The sequence below is a fragment of the Danio aesculapii genome, chromosome 8 (genome assembly GCF_903798145.1).
Source record: "Danio aesculapii chromosome 8, fDanAes4.1, whole genome shotgun sequence".
Classification (NCBI taxonomy): domain Eukaryota; kingdom Metazoa; phylum Chordata; class Actinopteri; order Cypriniformes; family Danionidae; genus Danio; species Danio aesculapii.
The window spans coordinates 34,601,778-34,628,982 of record NC_079442.1 but is presented as its reverse complement, the minus strand read 5'-3'; the positions used below and the strand labels follow the sequence as shown (position 1 = coordinate 34,628,982).

Below are 27,205 nucleotides of genomic sequence, written 5' to 3'. Positions count from 1 at the left end.
TCATTTTGGTCCGCTTTTCCTGGGCCGGGTCAGGGGGGCAGCAGTCCTAGGAGAGAACCCCAGACTCCCCTCTCCCCAGACACTTCTTCCAGCTCCTCTGAGGGGATCCTGAGGCGTTCTCAGGCCAGCTGAGAGACAAAGTCCCTCCAGAGTGTCCCCAAGGCCTCCTCCTCCTATAAATATGTATTACTATATTATATAAATGCAGAAGCTTCTCTGTTTGCCTAGGGGAGTTTATGTCCTCGTCAGCACCTCTCTCATGTGGAGTACCTCAAAGGTTCCATTCTTAGACCTATTCTGTTTTCCCTATGTCTGCTTCCGTTTGGGTATATTTGTAGAAAGTATGGGATTTCATTTTATTTTTAAGCAGATGATGCACAGCTTTATTTGCCCTTAAAACTGAAAGATGCTGGGTCCATAAAACCAATTTTAGACTGTCTTAAAGACATTAAATTATGGTTGGTAGTAATTTGTTTAATGTGCAATGAAGAAAAGACAGAAGTGGTGGTATTTGGATCCAGGGGAATTCAGGATTGTCTGGATCTTGGTGTGTTAAATCCTTTTGTAAATCCTAATGTAAAAAACCCTGGGTGTTATTATGGATAGTGACTTCAAACAGATTAATTCAGTAATTAAAGCTAGTTTTTGTCCAGTTGAGGCTATTATCCAAAGTAAAGTCATTTCTGTCGTTTAACGACTTTGAAAGGGTATATTTATATTTTATACATTTATATATATATATATATATATATATATATATATATATATATATATATATATATATATATATATATATATATATATATATATATACGTACATATATTTTTATTTAGTTATTTTTTATACATATTTTTATATTGACTTGGCTAGATTATTATAATTCCCTCCATGTGGGTATTAGCCATGTCTCCCTTACTCGTCTGCAGATGGTGCCGAATGCTGCTGCTCGTTTGCTGACATGCACACGCAAACAGGAGCACATTACACCCACACTAGCTTCTCATCACTGTACAGTTTAAGATTCTAGTTTTGGCGTTTAAATGCCTAAATGGACTAGCAAGAGACCTGTCTTCATTAATTCAAGGGCACTTAGATGTGGTGATCAGCTACTTTTGGCTGTTCCGTGCACAGGGTTAAAAACCAAGGGAACCGTGCCTTTGCAGTGGCTGCTCCCAAACTCTGGAAAAATTTCTTTTCTCCATGTTAGGCAGGCCACAACCCTTTTTGTTTATAAATCTAGTCTTAAAATCCATCCCTTTAGCTTTTAATACCATATGAGAGTCTCATATGTACAGCACTTTAGTAAGCACTTGTTGTTTTTAAAAAGCGCTTTATCAATGAACAATGACTTGAGTTGAAATTTTTAGAGCAAACAAGTTTTCAAACAAGTGACATTGCAAAAAGATTATAAATTTCACTTGCAATATGATCAGTGTTTACATGAGTATTGCTTTGATAAGTGGCTTGATGCCTTCTTCATTTCCCTTTGATCTCCCAAATAAATGTAAATAAATGCACTTGTATATGCTAAATAGTTAAGTCACGTTTAAATTCATCAATATTATATACATATACAAAAGCAGTTCATTAGCTAGTAAACAGAATTCAGTACTTTCGTGACATAGATAACCACAAAACGAGTGATTATTTGTAGATTGTATATATGGAAAACTACATTACCCAACATTCTTGTTGTGCGCCTGCGCAGAACTCCCTTTGCCGCTAATGAGTCGTTGAGGATGCAATGCTCCATAGCAACATCAGTACCAACGGAGAAGCGCCGTAGCGGACGACCTGGGATAAATGTCCGGAGAATCTCTGAAACAGGTGCTGCATGCGGACAGCATGGACGACCAGAAGGTAAGAGGAATTCACCGTTTAAGGAAAGGATGTCGGACACACTTAAGATGAAAAAGACGGAGGATGCTGCGCTGAAAGAGACACTAAATACGAAATGCCGTTAGCTTGTAGCTTCACTTCCAAACGTCCTCCGCCCATTGTGTTGGTGAAAATGTGTCCTTATAAAGAAGAAAGTGTAAAAGTAACGAAGTGCAGAAGAAACAACGTCGCATCTTTAAGATTTGTGACGTGTGAATGAAAATTGCTCCAAGTTGGTCACCAAGAGCTAGTTTGAATCGCCAGAAACGCCCCGGTTCTCGCAGCTCTGTAACGTGAAACGAGTCGTGTTTTAAAATATTAATCACTGGACATTTTCCCTAGAAAAAGAAATAATATTACTGTTTATTCACATATAAAAACCCACAAGCAAGTGCGAATTTTGGCACAGGGTAATCCTGAACCGGCCTGTATTGTTAGGAGTGTCAGGCTTCAGGGAGGCGCCCCGGATATAAAGCCGCTTCTGTGCGGCTCTTTATCAGTGACTTAATCCAGTGCAAGTGGCTTGGACGATATGACAAGGAAACATGTCATTTCTGTTCAGCCGTGGATGAGCTAAAAATAAATACCAGTTGAATCTCTTTTGCAAGTCTGCACTCGTGCCCTGAGGCAGCACTCAAAATAGACAAGGAAATAATGACGTCAGTGTCATCCGAATGACATCAAACTGACAAAGGTGCACTTAATCATCGCCAACTAAAGTGTAGTTTGTTTTTATTGAAAAAAAAACCCCACCACCTTTGAGTTATATTCTAATTATTCCAATTATATAACAATCTTTTAAATAAAACTGTGACTAACTGTTCAACAAAAGCAAAACAATATCCTATTCATATCACATACTTAATATTGTTCTACACAGTGAGATCAAAGACATGTGAATCTAAGGACTTTTTGAGCATCAAAATAGATGTAATACAGCTTTGATAATTAAATTTTTCCTGAGCAAATGGTAATTGGTATTGTAAATTAGCACCACAAATTAGATGCACACTAAGCTGTCAATCAGTCTAACAATAGTTTATATGCCAAAAATATTGCCTTGTATTAATGATTCAGGCTGCTGCTGGTGGTGTAATGGTGTGGGGCATATTTTCTTGGCACACTTTGGGCCCAGTACCAATTGAGCATCATGTCAACCCCACAGCCTACCTGACCATGTCCATCCCTTTATGACTACAGTGTACCCATGTTCTGATAGCCACTTCCAGCAGGATAACGCGCCATGTCATAAAGAGCAATTCATCTCAGACTGGTTGCTTGAACATGATAATGAGTTAACTGTACTCAAATGACCTCTACAGTCACCAGATCTCAATCAAATAAAGCACATTTGGGATGTGATGGAACGGGAGATTTGAATCATGGATGTGCAGCTGACAAATCTGCAGCAACTGCGTGATGCTATCATGTCAATATGGTCCAAAACGTCTGAGGAATATTTCCAGTACCTTGTTGAATTTATGCCGCAACGAATTAGGGCAGTTCTGAAGGCAAAAGTGGGTCCAACTCGGTACTAGTAAGGTGTACCTAATAAAGTGGCCAGTCAGTGTATAATCAAATACTAATTAATTATCATATTTTAAATATGTATACTTTTCCTACGCTATCTTTTAAACGACTAAGTTTTATCTGATTTTATATATATATACACTTTATCTTGTAAAAATAAGTACAGATCAGAATAAGAATGTTGTTTCTGTTTTCAGCACATTGATATACAGTATCTGTAATGCTGAATGGTGATGGCACATTCTTTTTTATTTTTTACATATAATTTTAACAAAAGTTATACTGTATGAAACATGAAAGCAGACATTTTTAGATATTTAATACAAGTAGACCTTTTATATGCTTTTTGTACATAATTTATTGCGGACTCCATAAAGGCAGGTCTCCTCTTTGATCCATATATAGTAGCACAGTAATAAAACTTTAAACATGTTATTATTGAACTCTATTAAATATATATGTAACTTCTATATTTGTGATGGTCATAAAACTTTAAAATTATAATTGGTCATATGTGAATTTTATGCGTGTTTTTTTTCTTCTGTCACTTCTGCTGCACAAAATGGTTACAAAAAAACAATGGTACAATTCTAATATGAATATAACAATAAACACTTTTATTTATTCAGAATATGCTTCCTAGAACCGAGCAGGTTTTCCTCTTTCTATAATCAGATATCCTCTAACCTATTTTTCTTTTCTGGTTATGATGTGGCATTTGATGATGGTTAAGATTGTGTTTCATGTTTTAGGAGTCACTGAGGAAGATTATCACGACACTGGCTCTGAAAAATGAGGAAATTCAAAATTTCATTTGTTCTCTAAAGCAGAATCTGGAGAACCTAGAGGTAATCACTACAGCAGGCCAGTTCTCTTTACTCACATTTAGTTATCAAACTGTTTGATGAGTGAGAAAATGTCAGCTCTTAAGATGTTTTAAGCACAGTGTTTATTTCACTAAACCATCAATAAGTTTGAAGACATGCTGCTTAAACTCTGGGTTATGATGTTTGCAGGCGAATTCAAACCGAGTACAGGAAGACCTGGAGTCAGAGTTTAGTTCACTACATTTGGTCCTGGATGACCTAAAAGAGGGAATGGTTACACGGATCAAGCAGGAAAGAGCCAGTCGCACATATGAGCTACAGGTGAGAGCATTGTGAAGATTGCTGTTGTACTCTGATAACCATACTGAAAATTCAAGTGAAACCACATTCATAGGCTGAACCCTATTCAGATCAGTTTGTAACATCAGTGAATCATTCACTGGAGACTCACTCTGAATGGATTACTTGAATCAGTGAGTTGTTTACCAGAGACTCACTCTGAACCGATCACTTGAATCAGTGAGTTGTTTACCAGAGACTCACTCTGAACCAATCACTTGAATCAGTAAGTTGTTTACCAGAGACTCACTCTAAACCAATCACTTGAATCAGTGAGTTGTTTACCAGAGACTCACTTTGAACCAATCTCTTGAATCAGTGAGTTGTTTAGCAGAGACTCGTTCTGAATGGATCACTTGAATCAGTGAGTTGTTTACCAGACACTCACTCTGAATGGGTCACTTTAATCTCACTTGACTTTTTTTTTAATGTGCATACTGGAATTTGTTCGGTAAAAGTGTTTCCATCATAGTTTATACACATCTTTTCTTATCGAATAAAAAGTTTATCCTACTCAGTTATGCGAATATGTTTTTATGCGCATTTTCAAAATTGATGCGCATAAAAATAGGTGGTTTTAAACGTAGCTAGTGTTGTGATGACCCAGTCTGTTTTGATTGGTCTACTGCGAGCAGCTTTAGAGAGCAAATAAAATTAGCTTTAAAAAATGACTTGTTTAAATGACTCTGAGTCGACTCGTTCTTTTGAGAGTCAATAACTTTATACAAGGTGTGCTTTCAGATTTAAAACTTTGCGTGATGTTTTCATTCGCTTAGAGCTGTGTTACACACTGCATGAAATGTAATTTTCAAAAATCCATAAAAGGGACACTTTATGTACTAGATTGAATGATCAGATATATCAGTAAAAGGCAGATCGAGATGGCTTTAGAGCTTGAGCGTGACTTGGATGTGTCATGTTTAGAGAAGGATAATAAGAAATCCTTGAGGATTACAGTGCCTGTGTGTATAATCCAGATTGCATAACAAAGCATTTTAAGCACACATTTCGAACTATTAAACCTTCCTTGACCTCAGTCATTACATTCTTCATTCACTGTATGTTCTTTCTTGGAAGGGTATGATTTCAAAGCACTTCAGTTTGGTGTAAAGTGTAAACTTGAAATCAGAAAGTTTTTTTTACTCATCTGTTTATAGTAATTCTAATCTCTATGATATCCAGTGGTGTAAAGTAACTAATTACAAATACTCAAACTACTGTAGTTGAGTACTTTTTCTCAGAAATTGTAATTTACTAAGTTGCTTTAAAAATGTGTACTTTTACTTTCCCTTGAGTACATTTTTAGTGCTGTATCGGTACTTTTACTCCACGAATTCCCTTCAACCTACAGTTACTACTTTGTTTTTTTCTTGTCTATGGGGATTAGAAAATTTCGTCCTGTGATTCCTGTCCAATTAAATCACACATTTTTTTTAGATTAGATTCAACTTTATTGTCATCACACATGTACAAGTACAAGGCACGAAATGCAAGATATATGCACATAGAAAGTAAATCGCATCATAGTGAACTACCTCAAGACTTATAATTCCAGCAAACTGTTTGAAAGCATTAAAAGTGTCCAAAAGAAGATGTCCAAAATCTTTACATGACTTTACCCAGAGATGACGTCAGATTGACATTGTACCCCAACGTCATGGGGACGTTGCATTTTGTTTGGAAATGAAAATCAGGTTGACGTCAGAACCCAACGTCAGGCCAACATCAATGTCCAACGTCCAACCTAAAATCAACGTCTAATGATGTTACAGCCTAATGTTGTGTGGACGTTACCAATATGATGTCTATCAGATGTTGGATTTTGGTTGCCATACCTGACGAATAAATGTCAGTATTTGACGTCAATATGACGTTGGTTTAAGATGTTGGCTCGACGTTGGATTTTGGTCAATTTCTAACACAACCTAAAATCAACTAAATTTCAATGTGACGTTGATTAATTTGACGTCGGTATTGAACATCAAAATAATGTTGTCCTGAGACGCTGGCTAGACATTGAATTTTGGTCACCTGACGTCACAACCTAAATCTAACCTAATATTAACATCTTATGGCGTTGTGTGCCTGCTTGGCAATAACTAAATGCACTACAGAATGTTACGTTTACACATCCACAAATTACATGTAAATGTATCAGCTTTTTACAGCGTGATACTCACTACTCGAGTACTTTTAAAAGGGCTACTTTTTACTCATACTTTGAGTAATATTGACAACAGATACTTTTTCTCTACGTGCACTACATTTTTAGGCAATTAATAGTACTTTTACGTGAGTGATTTTTTTAGTACTCTTTCCACCACTGATGATATATGATATACAGTTTATTTTGTGACTTGCATCACCAAAATTTTTTAAACAAACTGAAGTTAGTTTTACATTGTATTGTATTGTCCTCCACAGTTTTCATGTATTATTGTTTATTTATATTAGGTATATATTATTCTAAGAATTACTTTGTCAAATATGATTTTTACAAAATAATATTGTTGATCATTCACAACCAAAATTTGGGTCAATAAATTTTTTGTTCTAAGTTTCTGATATAAGTATTTCTCTACTCTCTAACTCATTAAGGCTGCATTAATTTGAAAATAAAATCTGTAATATTGTGAATTTATTATACTTTAAAACAGCTATTTTTGTTTAATATATTTAAAACAAAGTGATGAAAAGCTGCATTTTCATCATCATTATTCCAGTCTTCAGCATCACATGATCCTTCAGAAAGCATTTAAAATATGCTGATTTGTTGCTCAGGAATCCCTGCTTAATCATTAATTTATTTTAAAAAAATCCTTCTAACTCCAAACTTTTGTCCAGTAATGCTCAGGAATCCCTGCTTAATCATTAATTTATTTAAAAAAAAACCTTCTAACTCCAAACTTTTGTCCAGTAATGGGCATTTATATTCTTGTCATATTCTTTTCATACTAAAGTAATACTTTTAGAACACATATTTGGCAATTACAAGAACAAGCAAACAAACAGGTAGCAAAAGTATTCAAATCAAATACAAAAAAAATATTAAGTCTACAGTTGCAAAGGTGAACCCTCAGCAGTATGCAAAATACAAGAACCCTACAACACAGTTTAGCATACTACTGGTAATTATGCCTTTAAATAATTTATGTTTGCTTTTATTTTCTAACACATAACTTCTGTTTCTCCAAAATTTAGAGTCTTTTTGCCATTTTATTGGTTATTAATTAAGGTCACGAGTGGTTGTGTAAGCAGGTTCTGCATATCATACTGTGAATGTGACAAATTTGAATTTTATTTGATTTTTTAGTAGACATAAAAAGTTGATAGTCATAAAACCTGAATTATGTAACTAAATCTAACATGCAACTAACCAGTGATATTGTGATTATCGGAATGGTCCATTTAGAGCCAGTTGGGTGCCTGCACCAAAGCTCTAGAGAGCTCAGAGGAACTGCTGGAATTTGCCAATCAGACACTCTGCTCATCAGAGAATGACAGCTTCACTCAGGTACCACTTATTCATACAGGAATTTATACAAGATCTAAATGATTAATCGTTTCTGATTTAACAACTTTTTGTTTTTTCAACCTTTGGAACATCAACCCAGTTACTGTTTTATATTTTAAACTTGCTTTTACGATATTTGACTTAAAACTTTTACTTTGTTAAAGCATTGATGATGATTATTTGACTATGTGCTTTTAACTTTTTGGCACTGCTGTTGCATCTCTAACAATGTGGCAGATTGTGTCAGACGCTGCTTGTTTTTCCCGCTAACACTCGTGCTGGTGTGACTGATGTATTGTGTTTTGTTGTGATTCAATGAGACTCAGTTCTGTCGCTCCCTATCTTTCTCTTCTTCTGTTCCCTTTCTGCTGCAGGCGGCTAAAGACATAAAGGATAGGTACTGTACAGCTTTGATTGAGCTCGTTGTAGAAACACTCTTCCCCCAAATGTCCATTCATTTTTATCATTGACTCATTTAATATACACTACCGATCAAAAGTTTGGGATCAGTAAGATGTTTTAATGTTTTTATTTAATCAAAAATACAGTTAGAAAATGTATAATTTAGAAATACTTTGACAATTTAACATAAATGTTTCACTTGAATGCACTTTAAAATGTATTCCTGTGATTCAAAGTTTAAATTTCAGCATCATTACTCCAGTCTTTAGTGCCATATGATCCTTCAGAATACATTCTAATATGATGATCTGCTGTTCTTGAAAACATTTATTATTATCAGTGTGAAAAACTGTTAGACTGCTTCATATTTTTGTGGAAACTAATACAGTAATATTACAAATAAATGCCTTTTTTTTCGTCAAATAATTATAAGACGTCAAATTTATCACCATTTTCACAAAACTATGAAGCAGTTAAAAAAAAAATAATCATACATCAACATACACTACCTGACAAAAGTCTTGTCGTCGATCCCAGTTTGAAGAGCAACAAATAATAACTTGACTTCTAGTTGATCATTTGGAAAAGTGACGGAATGTAGATTTTTCAGATGAATCATCTGTTGAACTGCATCACAAACATCACAAACAATAGATGACCTATTGGAACCCGCATGGACCCAAGATTCTCACATGAATCAGTCATGTTTGGTGAAAGAAAAATCATGGTTTGGGGTTGCATTCAGTATGGGAGCATGCAAGAGATCTGCAGAGTGGATGGCAACATCAACAACCTGAGGTATCAATTCATTTGTGCTGCCCATTACATTACAAACCACAGCAGAGGGCAAATTCTTCAGCAATATATCACTCCTCATACTTAAGCCTCCACATCAAAGTTCCTGAAAGCAAAGTAGGTCAAGGTGCTCCAGGATTGGCCAGCCCAGTCACCAGAGATGAACATTATTGAGCATGTCTGGGGTAAAATGAGGGAGGAGGCATTGAAGATGAATCCAAAGAATCTTGATGAACTCTGGGAGTCCTGCAAGAACGCTTTGTCTGCCATTCCAGATGACTTTATTAATAAGTTATTTGAGTCATTGCAGAGATGTATGGATGCAGCCAGTCGTCTAAGCTCATGGGAGTCAGACACAATATTAATTATTTTTCCACTGCACTATAACTTTATATTCTATACTGTACATTATTTCTGTTAATTGACAAGACCTTACTGCCCTAATTAAATAATTAAAAATCATGGCATGATCATATTTTATTTTGGTAAAATAAGCGTAATCTAGAGGCCTTTGCCTTTCACTTAAGCCACTTCTGATACCAAATGATCAACTAGAGGTCAAGTTATTATTTGTTGTTCCTAAAACTTGGACAGGCGACAAGTCTTGTCAGGTAGTGTATTACAATGATTTTCTAAAGGATCATGTGACACTGAAGACTGGATTAAATTAATCTCTGAATCACAGAAATAAATCACATTAGAAAACACATGCAAATTGAGAAATATTTCAAATAGAACATTTTTGGAAAAAATATTTCAAAAATGTAATATTTGGTTCTTTTTGATCAAATAAATGTCACTTTGGTGAGGAGGAGACACTTCTTTAAAATAATAAGAATGAAAATTAAACTAAATTCTAATCCCAAACTTTTATTTATTTATTATTTTAGCAAAGTACTAGTCATTTTCATTAGTAAATTAGTTGTTTCACTCTCTGTTTGTTTTGTCAGACCCCCCAGGGTGTGTGTGTGGGTATGTGTGTGTTCAAATGCATGGAGTGATTTATTGTGACATTTTCGTGTCATTCCCACATTCCCGTTCATTCGGTCACATGGGCTTAATTGTGTTTGTAGACTGTCGGTGAGTGTTTACTGTGGGTCTGTGTGTCTGCAGTGTGACTATGGCTCCGGCGTTTCGTCTGTCCCTGAAAGCAAAGGCCAGTGACAGTATGAATCACATGATGGTGGACTTCACTCACGAAAGACACCTGCTTCAGTCCATCACGTTTCTTCCAGGTTAGTGTTGCATCAATGAGGAAATGGCATAAACAATTCAAGTAAAGGCTAATTGACACACACCTAGATTTCCCACCTACTTTGCATGTAAATGGTTTTACTGGCGTCATTTCAATGTATTGTGTCAATATGTATCTGATGGTGTAACAGTTTTGACTAGTACTTTCCAAATTGCACATACTATAAATGCAGATCGATTTTCCTGGAAATTGTTAGAACAGGTTTTTATTGTGCATGAAAACACAAAGTGGGCCCTATCATACACTCGGCGCAATAAGGTGCAAGACGTGTTTGGCACGATTGTTGCTATTTTTAGACCAGCGCAACTGTAATCTGTAATTTTGCGCCACATTGTTTATGACAATTAGCATTTGTATTATGTTATTATTATTAGCAGGATTATTTATTATATTCATATTTATATTTGTTTTAATAAAGACAAGTTTAGATTTGTCCACCTTTCGAGTTTTGGAGACATATGCATCACTATATGGGGCATAAGAATAGGACGTGTGTTTGGATATAACTCAGTTTTTTACTACTCTTCGTTATTATTGTTTAGATATTTGTTTGCTGCAAATTAGAACTGAATATTAGAAACAGTTTTGAAACAAATCTTTGCGCTTAACAAATTAAATTAAATATGTAGGCTAATGGTTGTCCTAAGTGGTGCATACAACACTGTTTCCTTACTCCACTAAAGTAAAGGAGTAAAGAGTTAAAGTAAAGTAAAGAGGCCGAATGGAGAAGGCTCATTCTTTATCCTCGCTGCAAATGTCTGTTTACTGTTTTCTTGCTAGTGAAGTGTTCAGTTTTTCCACTTACAAAGTCCACCATGTAAATAGCAAATGTGCCATAGCGCGGCGCAACTGACTCTTAAAGGGAATGGGAGATGAGACTTTGTTTGGTTTAATGCACGTTATACTCAAAACACACTCATAACTCATTAAGAGAATAAACACAACCCTCTTAGACCATGTGCTGGAGACACAAACTGTATTTTTCTGTCCCTAAAATAGCAAAAGTGGATTTGGATATGCCCTTAATGCTTTTGCGCCTTAAATGTTCAATGCTTAATGCTTAGATCGTTAAGATAGAGCCCATTGTGTTTTCAATAATACGTACCAGAAGTAATTCCTAATTACTGCTGAGTGTGGTATTTGTGATCAAAATAATGGTTGGATGTTGTTTCAATTAATTATTGGGAATGATGTTTACAATTATAAATTAAAACTTTTTTTATTATGAAATTACTTTTTTAGGGTTAACATGCCTTTATAGCTTTAAATAAAAAGTTAATATTTGTTTTATATATTAAAGCCTAATAACATTTATTCCAAATTTCTAATGAAAATATTGTTATTTTTTGTCAGAATTCAAAATAACTGATGATTTCAAATTGTAAATCCAGAGTAAGAATGTTCACATGGTCTTTAAACTTTGTTCCTATAGCTGTACTGTGAAATAATAAGCATAACGTGTGTGTCATGTATTTACAAATATCATTGAATTGTCATTATTTACATTTTAAACAGCAATAATTTCAGAATTCCCCATGTTTTAAACCAGAGATGTCCAAACTAGGGCCCGTCATCGCATCTGAGAAGAGAGGGAGAATGATGGGGACGGTTGAGAGATTGTGAATTAAAATTTGATGTAACCCTTTATTTGTTTTATAGTTAAAAGCTAACTGAAATTAAATGGTGTAAATTAATCAGATTTAGTTTAAATACTGTCACCCGACTATGCAAAGACTTTGGTGAGCAAATCAAGTCATTGGCACTTTCTGCTCACCTGTGTTTTCAGCATTGAACTCCACTGTTATAAATGTGATTGTTTATGTTTTTTAAGTTACAGTATCATATTAAAAGTTATACAGCATTAAATAATACAATTTAAAGTAATATTTTCTTCTTCTTTTTTTAATATCACGAAATAAATGATGAAATTACCCATGGCAACTTTAATGTAAAATAGTTTGGCATATTTACCTTTGGCCCACGGCTCTCAATGAAAAAGTTTTAGACTGTTGGGTTTCATGTAAACAAAAAAAAGTTTAGGCTCTGGTTAGTGTGTGTAAAGCTCTCCGATATCAGATCTCTCTGTTGTTCACCTTCAGTGCCGGCTACGCCAGAAATTCATGTGGCTGAATGCCAGGTGTTTGATAACACAGTGACAGTGGTGTGGACCTTACCAGAACCCGACTCCAAAATTGACCACTACATCCTGGAGCATCGGAAAACCAATCACGAGGGTCCACCGCGGGCTCGTGAAGACTATCCCTGGATGGTGGTGGAAGGAATTAAAGAAACTGAGTACACGCTCACAGGTACAGTAAATGCTGATGCATGTTCTGGATGTGACAGTTTTAATAAAGATGTATTTGTTATGATGTCATCTGTTTTTTCCAGGCGTTCGTTTTGACACGCGCTACATGACCTTTAGAGCGAAGGCATGTAATAAAGCAGTGGCAGGTGAATTCTCAGAGCCGGTTACTCTGGAAACACATGGTTAGTAGCGTAATGTTTGTGCACACGCACACACACAAACACACACACACACACACACACACACACACACACACACACACACACACACACACACACACACAGAAGGTAATGAGGCATGAGGTTTCTTCTCACACAGAAAAAAAAGAGTCTTACACAAGTTACAAAGCACCAGCCCTACTAAACTAAAGCTGATTCAGAGGCCACAGATGTAGCACGTCTGCCCTTTTGTGAAATACTATTTATGGTTGTCAATTTAACAAACATTTAGTGTAATTAACACTAAAAGAACAATAATGTAATCATGTCCTTGAAAGATGTTTTCAGTATATACTACAGGTCAAAAGTTTGGGGTCAGTAGGATTTTTAAATGTTTTAAAATAAGCTTCTCCTGCTCACCAAGGCTGCATTTATTTCATCAAAATTTAATTTAATAATTTATTCACGTGATTTTAAAGATGAATTTTCAGCTTCATTACTCCAGTCTTCAGAGTCACATAATCCTTTAGAAATCACTCTAAGATTAACTATAATTATTATTATTATTATTATTATTATTATTATTATTATTATTATTATTATTATTATTATTATTATTATTATTATTATTATTATTATTATTATTATTATTAATGGTAATAGAAATAAAAGCAATGACTGGACTAATAATTTTATTTGACCAGTAGTGTATGTGTGTTAACTTTAACAAAAACATTTTTAAAAATGAAAATTCTAATTATTAATAATAGAAAAATACAGAAAGAGTGTGGAAGAGTGTGCTAATGGAAGAGTGTGCTAATACTAGCCACTATGGAATGTTGTTGAATACTGCAATATAATTTTATTGCTATTTTAATGCTTATTTTTTAAAACAATTTTTAAATTAATTTAAATTTATTTTAATGTCAAGGTGCCATTAGTGTTTATGTTCTGCTCTGTGAGGCACTAAGTTCACCTTTGAATCCAGTCTAGCCAATAGAGTAACAGAACATACTGGGGGCCTCATAATAAATATAAAGTAAGGAATAAATATAGTAAGGCCTGATCTGATTTGTATAAATAACCTATGCATTTAACACACAAATGTTTGGTTCATAAAATAAATGTTCTTTACCATACCTCTATGCAACATAAATACTGCATATGCTGTTATTTTTCAGCCATATTATATAGCTATATACAGTTGAAGTCAGAAATATTAGCCCTCCTGAATTATTAGCCCCCATATTTTTCCCCAATTTCTATTTAATGGAGAGAAGATTTTTTCAACATATTTCTATACATAATAGTTTTAATAACTCTTTTCTAATAACTGATTTATTTTATCTTTGCCATGATGACAGTACATAATATTTTACTAGGTTAATTAGGCAAGTTAGGGTAATCAGGCAAGTCATAGTATAACGATGGTTTGTTCTGTAGACAATCGAAAAAAAATCTAAAGCTTTAGGGGGCTAATAATATTGACCTTAAAATGGGTTAAAAAAATGAAATCTCCTTCTATTCTAGCCAAAATAAAACAAATAAGACTTTCTCTAGAAGAACAATCTTATAGGAAATACTGTGAAAAATTCCTTGCTCTGTCAAACATCATTTAGGAAATATTTAAAAAAGTAATAATAATAATGTTGACTTCAACTGTACTGTATATATAACCACCACACAATCACATTTTCTATAGGACAAAAGTAAGTCAGATTTTCCTCCCAGATTGTGAAACCCAAGGAGTAACATTGGAAGTGTTGAAAACTGAAAAATAAACATACTTTAACCTCTTACCCTGATCTTCCAGCATTCGTCTTTAAACTGGACGCAAGTTCGTCCCATCAGAACTTGAAGGTGGAGGACCTCAGTGTGGAATGGGACAGCAGTGGTGGGAAGGTTGCCGTTCAGGACATCCGTAAGGAGAAAAACAGGACCAACTCTCCAATGCATTCTCCTGCCAGGTCAGATTCACACACACACCTACAGATCATATGACAGCACTGCCGCTGAACAGCTGCTGCCCTTTTAGACACATCTGTTTGATCTTTGCTTCTCATCGCTGCTACAGTAAACAGAAAACAGACGGTCAGTGTGTCTAGTTTACAGGGGCTCAGGGCTCTGTATCGATTCACATTCCCAGACGATTTCATTCTGATTCACAGGCTCTTTTAGTTTGATTACTTTAGATCTTTTATTCCATTCTTTAATTGACTCAGTCAATATATAAATTACATTTCTAAAAATGATTAGTGATCCCTTTATTTGATGTTTATTGGTATCAGTGTTGATAATAACTAGTTACTGCAATTACTTTTAGAGAGAGATAAGATTACTATTAGACTATTTTATAATTATATTCTATAATTAGACTAGATTATTTAGACTGAGATAAATTACTTTTCCACTGAAAAAATGTCAAGAGATTATTTTTCATTTTTTTTCATAAAGATATAAGGTATAAATTCAGAGAAGCAGAGTAATTGTATGTTTGTGTGTGTGTGTGTATATATATATATATATATATATATATATATATATATATATATATATATATATATATATATATATATATATATATATAAATAAAATATTAGATATTATATATATTAAATTGATCGAAAAAATTGCATGATTAAGAAACAATGAAATTGGTAAGAAATTTGTCAATAGGGTATGTGAAATATGGTTATTTAATTAGATTTATTTATTTTTAAAACCTATGTTTAACATTTTTTTGATAGGACAGTGGAGATTAGAGACAGGAAAGTGCGGGGAGCAGAGATAGGGGAAGGATCAGCAAAGGACCTCGAGCGGGGAATCAAACTCAGGTCGCCGCGAGCACCTGGGTGCTATTTGTCGATGCACTAACCACTAGGCTATTGGTGGTGACATGTTTAACATACTTAAGTGTTAAAAAAGCTAAAAGTTCCTGCTTTGACTCAAACTAAAAGTTTAATTTCTATTGTCTGTTAGATCTCCAGGTAAATAAGATCTAGCCCCGGACACCAGATCTTGTCAGAAAATGTTTCTCCAGGTATCTGGACAAGTCAGCAGAGTTTCCAATATTAAAACCTATTAACCAGAATTCAACTGAATTAACAGTCTCCTATCAATATATGGGTGACTGAGAAAACTAGAAAGGAGCAGAAGCAGGAGACAAAGTAATAATGATAAAGAAAGAGCAGAGTTTATTGAATAATCTTAGTTGTGAAAATTACTGCTTCACAGCATTGTCCAGAGACCATACAGACCTTGAAATGGAGACATTCTCTTATCTCTTACTCATGAAAACAAGTGGCGCTTAAATCCACAGTCATAAGATTATAACAATATGGAAAAATGAAGTAATAATAAAGCAATAATCATGGGAAAATAATAATTATAAAATGTATTAAAATAATAATCAATTTATTAACTAATGAGTAATGATCAATAAAATGATAATTATATAAATGGCTAATGATCATATGATTAAATAAAATTAAAAAATGAAGAATAAATGAATATAAACAAATGAAAATAAAAACAACACATAAGATTGCTACAAGTATTCTCAGATCCTTAGTTAGATTGTTCATGTCTGTGCGTTTAAAAAATTAAAATTAGTATTCAGTCAAGCAATTAAATGATCTATTGAAGTTACTTTTCAGACAAAGTAATTAGAAAAGTCACTGAAATAAAATTTTAATGATGTAATTAGTAGTTAATTAGTCTTTTAATATAACATCCAACACTGATGGGTATAATAAGACACAAAATGTTATTATATATGGCTCTGTGTCCCACTCTTAAAACCATCCTGGAATATAGTATATGAAAACAAAACTGTTTCATAGCCTTTTGGAGAATTTAAAATAGAATATGTGCATTTCACAAATAAACTGTCCTGCATCTCCTAATAGTTTTTCTCCCTCAGGACAGCCATGATGTCTCCTAAAAGAGCGCCGTCTGCTAGAGCGGGCAGAGATCGCTTCACAGCAGAGTCCTACACCGTCCTGGGTCAGTCGGCACAAATGTATTTAACAATCGAAACTGCAAGTTTTCAAAAGTTTATTCAAAAACGCCCCAATTTGTGTGTCTGTGCAGGAGACACCATGATTGACGCGGGCCAGCATTACTGGGAGGTGCGCTTTGATAAGGAGAGCAAGGCGTTCGCAGCAGGAGTGGCCTTGAGGTCTCTGGGTCGCTTTGATCAGCTGGGGAAGAGCAATGCGTCGTGGTGCATCCATCTGAACAACTGGCTACAGCAGAGCCTCACAGCCAAGCACAATAATAAAGCCAGAACACTGGACTGCTCTATTCCTGACCGCATCGGCATCTACTGCAACTATGAAGAGGGTCAGTTCAGCTGCTGCTACTCTAGCTAGATGCTTGTCCTTCCAGAATTGGCTAGATGATGGTGTCAGATAGTCTATGTTTTATAGAGAGGTTGACCAATATATTGACTTTATTTGGATATTTTTAAATAGCGGTATATTCAAAGCAGGAGTTTATTGTTCTATAAAAATATAATAAAATAAAAATACTACTTTTACAGGATCAATTGTCAATATATTTTTTCAAATATATTTTAATATATTAATTACATTTTAATTGATTTTTAATTTGGCAAATTAAGAGTAAAATGTTATGAAGAGTTTAAATGCAAAGTGCCGTCTGAAATTTTCATCTAAAATTAGCATTTTTCTCAGGCTGTTGTGTGTAGTGTCGTAGTTGCCGACCTTCTCATCAATTAGACCCTATCTGACTGGAAGTTTTGGATACCAGAAAATAGACTTCATTAACATAATAAAGCCGAGATGTCTGAAAACAGCCCTTCAGGACAACCTGAAGTCGCCCCTAGACAATCTGAAGTGTTTTGTCACCATCATCCTGCTTTTATACATGCATTTTCACCTTGTGTGTTTTTGCTCCGCATAGATGACAGAGATATCACTTCATAGATGCAACCTATGCAAAATAACTGTGTTTACATACATTGTCATGATGGTACATTAACTTGATAATATGTTATTCACTCTCCTGAATGCCCTTCACAGATTTAACTTCATATGAGTTTTTAACATATATATAATCAATACTTTACATATTCAGTTATTTTACATAATCAGTCATTCTTCAGCTTAGCTTTCTTATCGTAGGCTCCCATAACCAACTCCAGCACCTCTGTGGGTTCATTTAACACAAACCCAGTTTTAGCCTGGCTCATGTTTACTTTTAGAAAATACTTCTAGAGAATACAAACTGCCTCACACTTAGAGAATACTTTTAGAGAATTAAAAAATCAGTAATTTTTTCTGTAATTTTACTCTCAGTGCAAAGAATAGGTTATTTTCATTGTGTTTAAAGTGAAATGACTGAACATAAACATAGGAGGCTGAGTAAAATGTGAGTTTTAGAGGAAAATTTCAGATGGAACTCTTCAAATATAGTTTAGAAACACAAATGGAGCATGCGTAATTTACTGTCTTTAAATAGTATATGGACCAAAAAATGTATCACAATTTTTAATTAATTTCTTTTTCATAGATCACAGAAAGATTTATACTTTTTTTTGTTTGTTTTTTTTAACTTTTTAATTTAAGATTTTTAAATATATTTTTTTCTTCCAAAACAACCCCTTCCCCAACAATTTTACCCCTTCAGGGTGTCCGCGGGGTTGTAAAAAGGTAGTAAATGAAATTAGCCAGAATTAAGGGCATTAAAAAGTATTAAAATTAATAAACATCATCTGACGAGGTATTACATTTTCGATTTGTGTTAGGTGCAGGCCTGTATTCTAAAATTTGTGTGGATTTATGTATATATGGTGAGAGTAGAACCTGAGCAATATCATGTGAGGTGGTGTTCGTTTGCGCGCAGGCGCTGACACAAAGTGGGTACCCGGCTGGCTTGCTGCCAACCATATAGGTGAGCTCGCTTGCGGTCATTAATTAAATAAAAATTACATGGGGAAATGCAAGTTTTCGGACCTCTGGCTGGAGGACTCAAGATTTAAAGACTGGCTTAGGCCTGTAGTTGGCAACAGCCGCGAGGCTTATTGCCACGTCTGCAAGAAGACGGTTAATATAACCTCGCTTGCACGTGCATCACGCAGCGCCTGCAGTTAAACTCACAGCGGTTTATCGTGACACTTTTAGCGATCATTTTTTCCAGCAATTGACAGCAAGAACAAACATAGAAGCGTTGTCTGATTGACAAGCAGCACCTTACATAGCTCAAAGGAATTTAAAACACCAAATGGGACAAATTTAAACCCCATTTCAAAAGTAAAACATACTCTAATAGGTAGTACAGTGTGTGGGTGAGAGGGGGGCAGTGTTTCAATGTGATCCGATTATGTTGTGGTTCTGTGACTGATGGTGTTGGTTTCTGTATGATTATAAGTTATAACAGTTAAAAGTAACTAGGTTGATTTAGATTTAAATCAATTCAAAATAAATAAAATATTAATCTAATATTTTGGGCGTTTTCTGTGCGTTTGGGTGGGTTTTGGACAGCTTTTGGGCTGGAAAAAGCTTGGCAACAGAGCCGCGATGTCAACACACAGAATCTATCGGCACCATGCAGCATGGTTGTCTAACCGAGCTGAGAATTCCAGGCCGAGAACGTTTTGTAATCATGATGTGCTGTTCCAGGCTCAACCGTACAACCATAACCGTACCGAACTGTTCTTAGAAGAGCAGCTACTGACATTGATGACATATATGACATTGATTAAAAACTATGGCTAAAAGGCCCACTGTGACATCTTGATTAATCCCTCTGCTTTACTTAAATGTATATGTTATCTGCAATTTACTCCATTTGGAAAGATATTTCATTTACGCCACTACAGTTGCAGCTCTAAGTCGTGCTGGTATTACGTTTATTAAGGTATTAAAAAAAGGTAGTAAAAGGTAATAAATTCAGCTTAAGAAGTTCTGTATATACCCTGTCTATACCGGAGTCATGCAGTCATTTTTTCCATTACATAGACCTGTTTAAATCTCTGAATCCATAGAGGCACATTTGGAGAACCTTTTTCCATCCAAAGTACTGTTATAATTTTTTTTGCAACCAGTAAAAATATCCTTAGTATAAATCTTGCTTCTTCATTAAACATTTGTTTGGACAGTGCTCCCAGTAAGCACACAACTGGATCAAGGGGTATTTCTAGATCTTATTTCTTATCTATTTCTTTTTGAACATTTTTCCAAAATTCTTGAATCTTAGGATATTTTTAAAAAATGTGGGTATAATCTCCTATTTTACCACATTTTCTCCAACTCAAAGTAACAGATGGTCCTTTTACATATGTAGAAATTACAAAAGGAGTATTAAAGTACCTCATTTTTACTAGATTTATGCTCTTTAAAGTTGTAAAAACTCATTTTTGTCCTCTTCGCTCTTTTCAGGCACATTGTCTTTCTACAACTCCAGAAATAAAACTCTCCTTCATACCTTTAGAACCAAGTTCCAGCAGCCTGTTATACCAGCCTTTATGGTAAGATATGATTCGGTCAATTTTGCACTTTACAATAAAATCACACATAAATGGGGGATTTAAAAAAAATAATAATAAAACTTGGCAAGTTAAGTATAATAAGAAGTGTTTCAGAGAGTGTTTTACATGAGATTCATTCTTGCGTGCAAAAAACATCTAGATTGTGTGCAATAGACTGGAAAAGAATGCAGAAGTCTAAATATAACTTGACATACCATCATAAGATGTCACAACATGTTCGTCTGCATGTACAAGATATAAGTGCAGTGCTTTCAACACAGTGATTTTGAAGATACAACTTCTCCCAAAGTCTGTAACTGAGCAGTATTAAACAGTACTGTATTAATAATACTGTATCATGTACTGTATTAAACAGCATTAAACTTAAACACATTCATCAGAGAATGAGAGAAGTTAGATTTTGTGATTTCCAATCAAAAGATTCAGGTGTAAGATAGAGTAGCACAGAATCTACCATGCTTGGCTAGTCGACCATCATGACTTGTTCCTATTGTGTGTCCTGGAAATCTTTCTACAGAAACGTAAGAAGGCTTCATTATACTACTGACAAAGTTATTTTTTTGTTTACAAGCTGTAGTGAAATATGTTAAAGCAAATAGTTTCACACTTCCAAAAACCGCCGTGATTTCATTAGAAATGATGGCACACCAGACCATTGTTTATGTTGCTTTAAAAGGGTTATTTCATCCAAAAAATGACATTTCTTATTATTTACTCACCCTCATTTCAGTCCAGTCCCCTGAGACCTTCCTTCATTTTCAGAAACAAAGATATTTTAGACAGCGCTGGTAACAAATGCTTAAAGTCAGGAAAGGAACCAAAAACACTGTCACAACATTACATGTGGTTCAAATATAATCATATGAAGCTCAAAGAACACTTTTGTGTGTCAAAAAAGGGAACAAACGGTAAAAAACACCTTCAAACGGTAAAAAACACCTCAGTAACATAATATGGTTGTCTGTTTACTAATAGCAGTATGACATATTGCCTTTATGCCTCTTTCACATGTTGTTTTTTTCAGAGCAAATGTTAACAGATGCTGCTTTCATATCACATGCCCAAGCTGTGCCACAGTGAGTAGCATATAAGCATCAGCAGGGTTCAACACTAAGGATTTTTTTTTCTACTGACCCAATTGGACCAGTGGTTCAGATTTTTACTTGACCTGCCAAACTTTTCACTGGCCCCACCAAAAAAAAAAAGAAGTTAATAGTTATTTCTAAGTCATATATTTTAAATAATGTGTCAGAAATAATGTCTGTGAATCTAGAATTTAAATATTTAAAAAATGTTCAGATATTTAGCAGTGAAGTATAGCAGTATGGAAAATGTGCAGGTATTTTATTGCAAAACAAAAGGTGGCTGACTTTAAAGTGACAGCAAACTGTGCAAAACATCACTTCATTTTTTTCGTCGTGTTGTACTCACGTAAATGTCTGCTTCCAAGACATAAGAAACAGACGTTTTCTTTTAGCCTCATAATTTGATGTTGCTGTTATGTTGCCGCCTCTTCACTGTTCTGGTTGTTAACAGGTTAGGGAAAAAAAAAAACGTGCTCACAGCATCCAATCAGTTAAGAGGAACCAAAAAACAGTATGGTGTTCACAACTCTGAGACATAAGAATTCTAAGTGTATTTGCACGCAATTGAAAAATAGTCACAGGCAAATAAAAATTTTGTGAGAAGGCAGCACTGGCCTGAACGATGTCTATTGTTCCGGGCATCTCTCACGCTGGCCCCAGGCCATCGGGCAGTCCTTATTGTTGAGCCCTGATCGGGGCCGTGACCAGGTCTATTTTTCCAGCACTGCTTATGGTCAATTATTAACGCCAACGCATTGATCATGACCAAAAACACACTGAATGACAATAAAAGTAGCAATTTTAGCCAATAAATGCATTTAAAAAATCAGCAGATTTTTAAGATTTCCATTACAATTTTTAAATATATATATTTTTTGGGGAAGCAGAACTACGAAAACCAAATTCAAAACAATTTATTGTGTCAGTTTTGCTTAAGTTGCACACTAATTTGATTATTTATAAATCTCATTATATCTATATTTGAATAAATATTATTATAACTACTGTATATGCATCGTGCTGATGATCAAAAACAAAATCACATGGTATCAAAGGTGATTGTCTTCTGAGTGCCCCTAAAAAGACTATAATGAATGACTCTTCTCACGAGCTTGAGAAGCAAACAGCATACAGTATAATCTACATAATATAAAGATTTGTAGGTTAAGGAAACCACTTGGGAGGAAGTTGCAACGGCTCTTGGTGCAGATGAAAAGTAAAAAGTCTCTATATACACAGTTGAAACCAGAAGTTTACATACACTCTAAAAAAAGGAACATGATGGTAAATCAGACTAAACATTTACTAAAACGTTTACGTTTTTAGGTCCGTTAGGATTACCAAAATCATTTACATTTGCTAAATGGCAGAATAATGAGAGATTTTTTTATAATTTCTAGACAGTTCAAAGTTGACATACATTTCCTTGGTATTTTTTAGCTTTGCTTTTAAACTGTATAAGTTTGGTCAAATGTTTTGGGTATCCTTCAACAAGCTTCTCACAATAGTTTGAAGGAATTTTGGCCCATTCCTCCTGACTGAATTGGTGTAAATTTGTTGGCTGTCTTGCTTGCACAAGCTTTTTCAACTCTGCCCTCAAATTTTCTATAGGATTGAGATCAGGGCTTTGTGATGGCCACTTCAAAACATTCACTCTGTTGTCCTTAAAGCACATTTTAACTAATTTGGCAGTATGCTTAGGGTCATGGTCTGTTTGCAAGTTTTAATTTCCTGGCTAATGTCTTGAGATTCTTCATGATGTCATATATTCTGTGAAGTGGACCAGTCCCTGCTGCAGCAAAACAGCCCACAACATGATGCTGCCACCCCCATACTTCATAATTCGGATGGTGTTCCTAGGCTTGTAAGCTTCCCCCTTTGTCCTCCATATGTAACACTGGTCATTATGGCCAAACAGTTCAATCTTAATTCCATCAGACCACAGAACATGTCTCCAAACCTTAGTCTTTTTCCCAGTGTAATTTAGCAAATTGTAATCTGGATTTTATGTTGATTCTGGCTTGTTGATTTTCCCATGTTGTCACACATGGAAGCAGAGTGTTTGAGGTTTTCCTTAAATACTATTCTACAGTTGTGCCTCCAATTAACTCAAATGTTGTCAATTAGCCAATCAGAAACTTCCAAAACCTTGACCCCGTCATCTGGGTATTTTCAGAGGCTTCGTTATCTTATTGTATGTAAACTTGACTTTCAAGATGAGTTATAACAATTTCTTAAAAAAAATCTCTCTCTAAATTATTCTGCTATTAAGCATAACAGAAACTATTTGATAACCCTGACTTACCTGAAAGAGAAAAAGTTTAGTCACATTAACATCTGCCTTTTGTTTAAATGGTCATGTGCCTTTTTATAGAGTGTATGTAAACTTCTGCTTTCAACTGTAGACAGATAGACAGTTAAATAGATAGAATAGTCAGAGATAGCTTGATCTGTGCAACAGCAGCCTGTATTAGCATATTACTCATAGTACATGCGCACCCAATTGTGGCGCAGAAGACATTGGTGAACGATGTAATTTTTAGTTATTTTGGCACACAGAAGTGTTCTTGGAGCTCCGTATGATTACAGTTGAACAAATAAAGGCTGGTTTATACTTTTGCGTTGAGTGATCAGCGTGACCCACGGCGCATACCTTGCGCGTTGTCATGCATTTATACTTCTGCATGCTGTTTTCGGAAAACTAGCTGGCAGTGAGGTTATGTTCCTCCGTGTCGAGTTTCATCGCGGGTGTTGTTTTTTTCTGAACAGTACCTTAATGTGCAAGTGGCCCAAACTCGCTCATTCAGAGCCAGGACCTAGCGGACGTGCATCTTCATTAAACAATGTAAACACAAAACAAAAGTTTCCATCTGGAGCTCCTTCAAGGGACTCAACACTTCATGTGGATCATGTGGCTCTCGGTCCTACCCACATTTGTCACAGCTATCAAGTTGACCAATTACAGAGTTTGCGCTGCGTGTCAATGCGATGTGTAGCTACAATTTTTTTTGTTGAGAGATGCGTGTCCACAGCGAGGGCTTTGCAACCGCGCAAAGGCTGTACCGTACATATCTGTGCACTTGATGAATAAGTATAAATCAGCCTGAATGTTGCATGGAATGTTTTTGGTTCCTTTTCTGGAATTGAAACATCTCGTGACCGTTGCTGCCTATGGAGGGTCAGCGAGCTCTCAGATTTCATCTAAAATATCTTCATTTATGTTCTGAAGATGAACAAGTGTATCAGGGAACTAGAACGCCATTTGGTCAGTCGTTAATAACAGCGTGTTCTTTTTTTATCTGTGACCTAACTCTTGCTCTCTTTCGCCCCCTGTAGGTGTGGAATGGGAGTTTCTCGGTGCAGACGGGCCTTCAGGTACCCAGTATCGTGTTGAGCGGCCAGAAAAGAAACAGTAACACAAGCAGCTCTAACGCCAGCCTTACCTAACTCACATTAACATATCCATTCTCTAGAACTGCTGCACATCTGCTCAGGTGCGGAGAACACCTGGCTAACTTTGACACAACAAGCCTGGAGGCTCTTCAGTCATCAGTATGAGGGAGAAGCTGCTCTAGTTCTCTCTAGCCTTCCTCATTCCTTTTAGCTCACTGATCTGGATCCTGTGCCTTTCAGTGTCCTGAATGAAGACGTGACAAGGGGTATTACTCCATTTCAACATGCAGCCAGCTTAAATAGCCTAAGGGCTAAAGGTATTGTACTCGTTTTAGCATTTGTTCATTCACGAGCCACATTTCCAACACTTATTTTAACGCAACAGCAGCATGTTGGTGTTTTAAAGCTCAGATAAAAGCGTATTATATTTACACACTGAATGTCTTTAATGATATGCCTCCAGTATCTGCGATGTTTTTAAACTAATATCAAGGTAGCACAATAATCACAAGCTAAATCATAGAGATCAAATGCCTTTTATAGAATGTATTCATTCAGCAGTTCCAGCATCTGAGGAGGAGATTTCACTTCTCATTTGGTCTCGCACGGTCAATGATGTGTGTGTGTGTGTGTGTGTGTGTGTGTTCGTTCAGAAAAGTACATTTTCAGTGTTCTTTATGCAAATATTTACCACAACTGACCTTTTTTGTACGCCTGCTGCAAAGATGTATGTAATACATACATACGCACCCCTGAACCACAGAACCAGACTCATGTTGCAAGGGTATATACTGTATTTGGCAATACTCCAAAATACATTGAATGCGTCAAAATTGTAGATTTTCCCTTTACACCCAAATGATTGGAATATTAAGTAATGGACTTGTTTTCCATGAAGATATTTTGTCAATTTCCTACTGTAAATATACTGTAATTTCCTACTAAATTAATGTGCATTTCTAAGCACTTCATTTAGACCAGAGATGCCCAAAGTAGGGCCTGTGGGCCAAAGTAGGCCCATTGTAACCTTTGATTTGGCCCACCATCCCATCCGAGAAGAGAGTGAGAATGATGGAGAGATTTCATTTCTAATTTGACATAACCTTTTTTGTTTGTTTGCTTTATAGACGAATTACCGGTTTGTAAACATTAAGGATGCGCGCGCATCTAGGTTGCAGAAAAAACCCGGGAGCACTAGCATTTACAGCGAGGGAATGACATCCGTACAGAGTTTGTTGTTGTATTAGAGATGAGTTATATTGATTACATTTTATATATATTATTTACATCGTCACCCAGTGATGAGCAGTTATTCTGCAAAATTAACGTTAAAGTGAGCGGCGTTCGTCTGACAGGTCCATTTGCGATAGCACCCTCCCAAACTTATTGAAACTCCAAGTGATTTTACAAGAGAGAAGTTAAAGCCCTACACGTTTTTGGATGCCTACAATTGTGTTCTGTGTGGTTATGTGCAAGAAATAATGTTCCATGAATACCAGATTCAAAACTTTGTAGTGCTCAAAACCGAGGTTCTGCCTAGCCAAAGACAAGGAAAGAAGACTGAGTTATACAAGGCCTGGGTAATCATCAACAAGCAAAACAACTGCAATCTGACAGTGAACTGCACCTGTACGGCAGGGTATGTCAACTTACATTTTTACATTTCATTCTTAGCATTCAGTGTCCGCAGTTTAATTCACCATATTTGACTGTTTTTGCTAAAATCATTGCTGCAATCAAAACGATTAATGTGTATGATTCAGCATAGCGTGAACTTACCTGATATAAAATGAGAACTGCAGAGTCAAGCTTTTTTAATTAGGTCCTCATTCCATTCAGCTCTTCTGATGGCTGTTAGCTAAAAACGTCTGCGGTTGGCATTAAAAGCTGTGTGGTCTACCGTAAAATTTAAGTTTTCTTTTTTTGGACTTTTGATTTTGGCATCCTACCGCACAACAAGGCATGTTTGCTATTGCATCTGGTCTTTATTTGCAACCTTTATGCGCAGTTGAACCCGTGTGACGTAGGTTGGTAATTTCCCCATTGCTGAGCTACACAAACAGCAAACTGAAATTAAATGTTGTAAATGAATCAGAGTTTTTAAAACGTAAATACTGTCACTCGATGGATAGAGGACTATGAAGAAGACATCAGCGAGCAAATCAAGACAAAAACTAGTGTAACTCCATTCTGTTACAAATGAGTTG

The 27,205-nt window shown here is 35.5% G+C and overlaps 1 protein-coding gene across 1 annotated transcript; it reads left to right on the top strand.

The window, feature by feature from the left end:
- The first annotated feature begins 1,771 nt into the window (after positions 1 to 1,771).
- Positions 1,772 to 26,053, top strand: fsd1 (fibronectin type III and SPRY domain containing 1). Its single transcript, XM_056463819.1, has 13 exons — positions 1,772 to 1,861; positions 4,162 to 4,257; positions 4,426 to 4,557; positions 7,988 to 8,089; positions 8,464 to 8,486; positions 10,400 to 10,521; positions 12,641 to 12,850; positions 12,933 to 13,031; positions 14,821 to 14,974; positions 16,930 to 17,012; positions 17,100 to 17,351; positions 20,411 to 20,499; positions 24,942 to 26,053. The coding sequence occupies exons 1-13, from the start codon at positions 1,805 to 1,807 to the stop codon at positions 25,050 to 25,052; spliced, it is 1,530 nt and encodes a 509-aa protein (XP_056319794.1). The 5' UTR covers positions 1,772 to 1,804; the 3' UTR covers positions 25,053 to 26,053.
- Positions 26,054 to 27,205: the final 1,152 nt, after the last annotated feature.

Bases quoted from the DNA above. Each gene is read 5' to 3' on its own strand.
- fsd1 (XM_056463819.1), top strand. From the start codon at position 1,805: ATGTCCGGAGAATCTCTGAAACAGGTGCTGCATGCGGACAGCATGGAC. The intron at 14,975-16,929 runs GTCAGATTCACA...TTTCTCCCTCAG, and splicing joins CCAATGCATTCTCCTGCCAG to GACAGCCATGATGTCTCCTA. The intron at 17,352-20,410 runs GTCAGTTCAGCT...CGCTCTTTTCAG, and splicing joins CTACTGCAACTATGAAGAGG to GCACATTGTCTTTCTACAAC.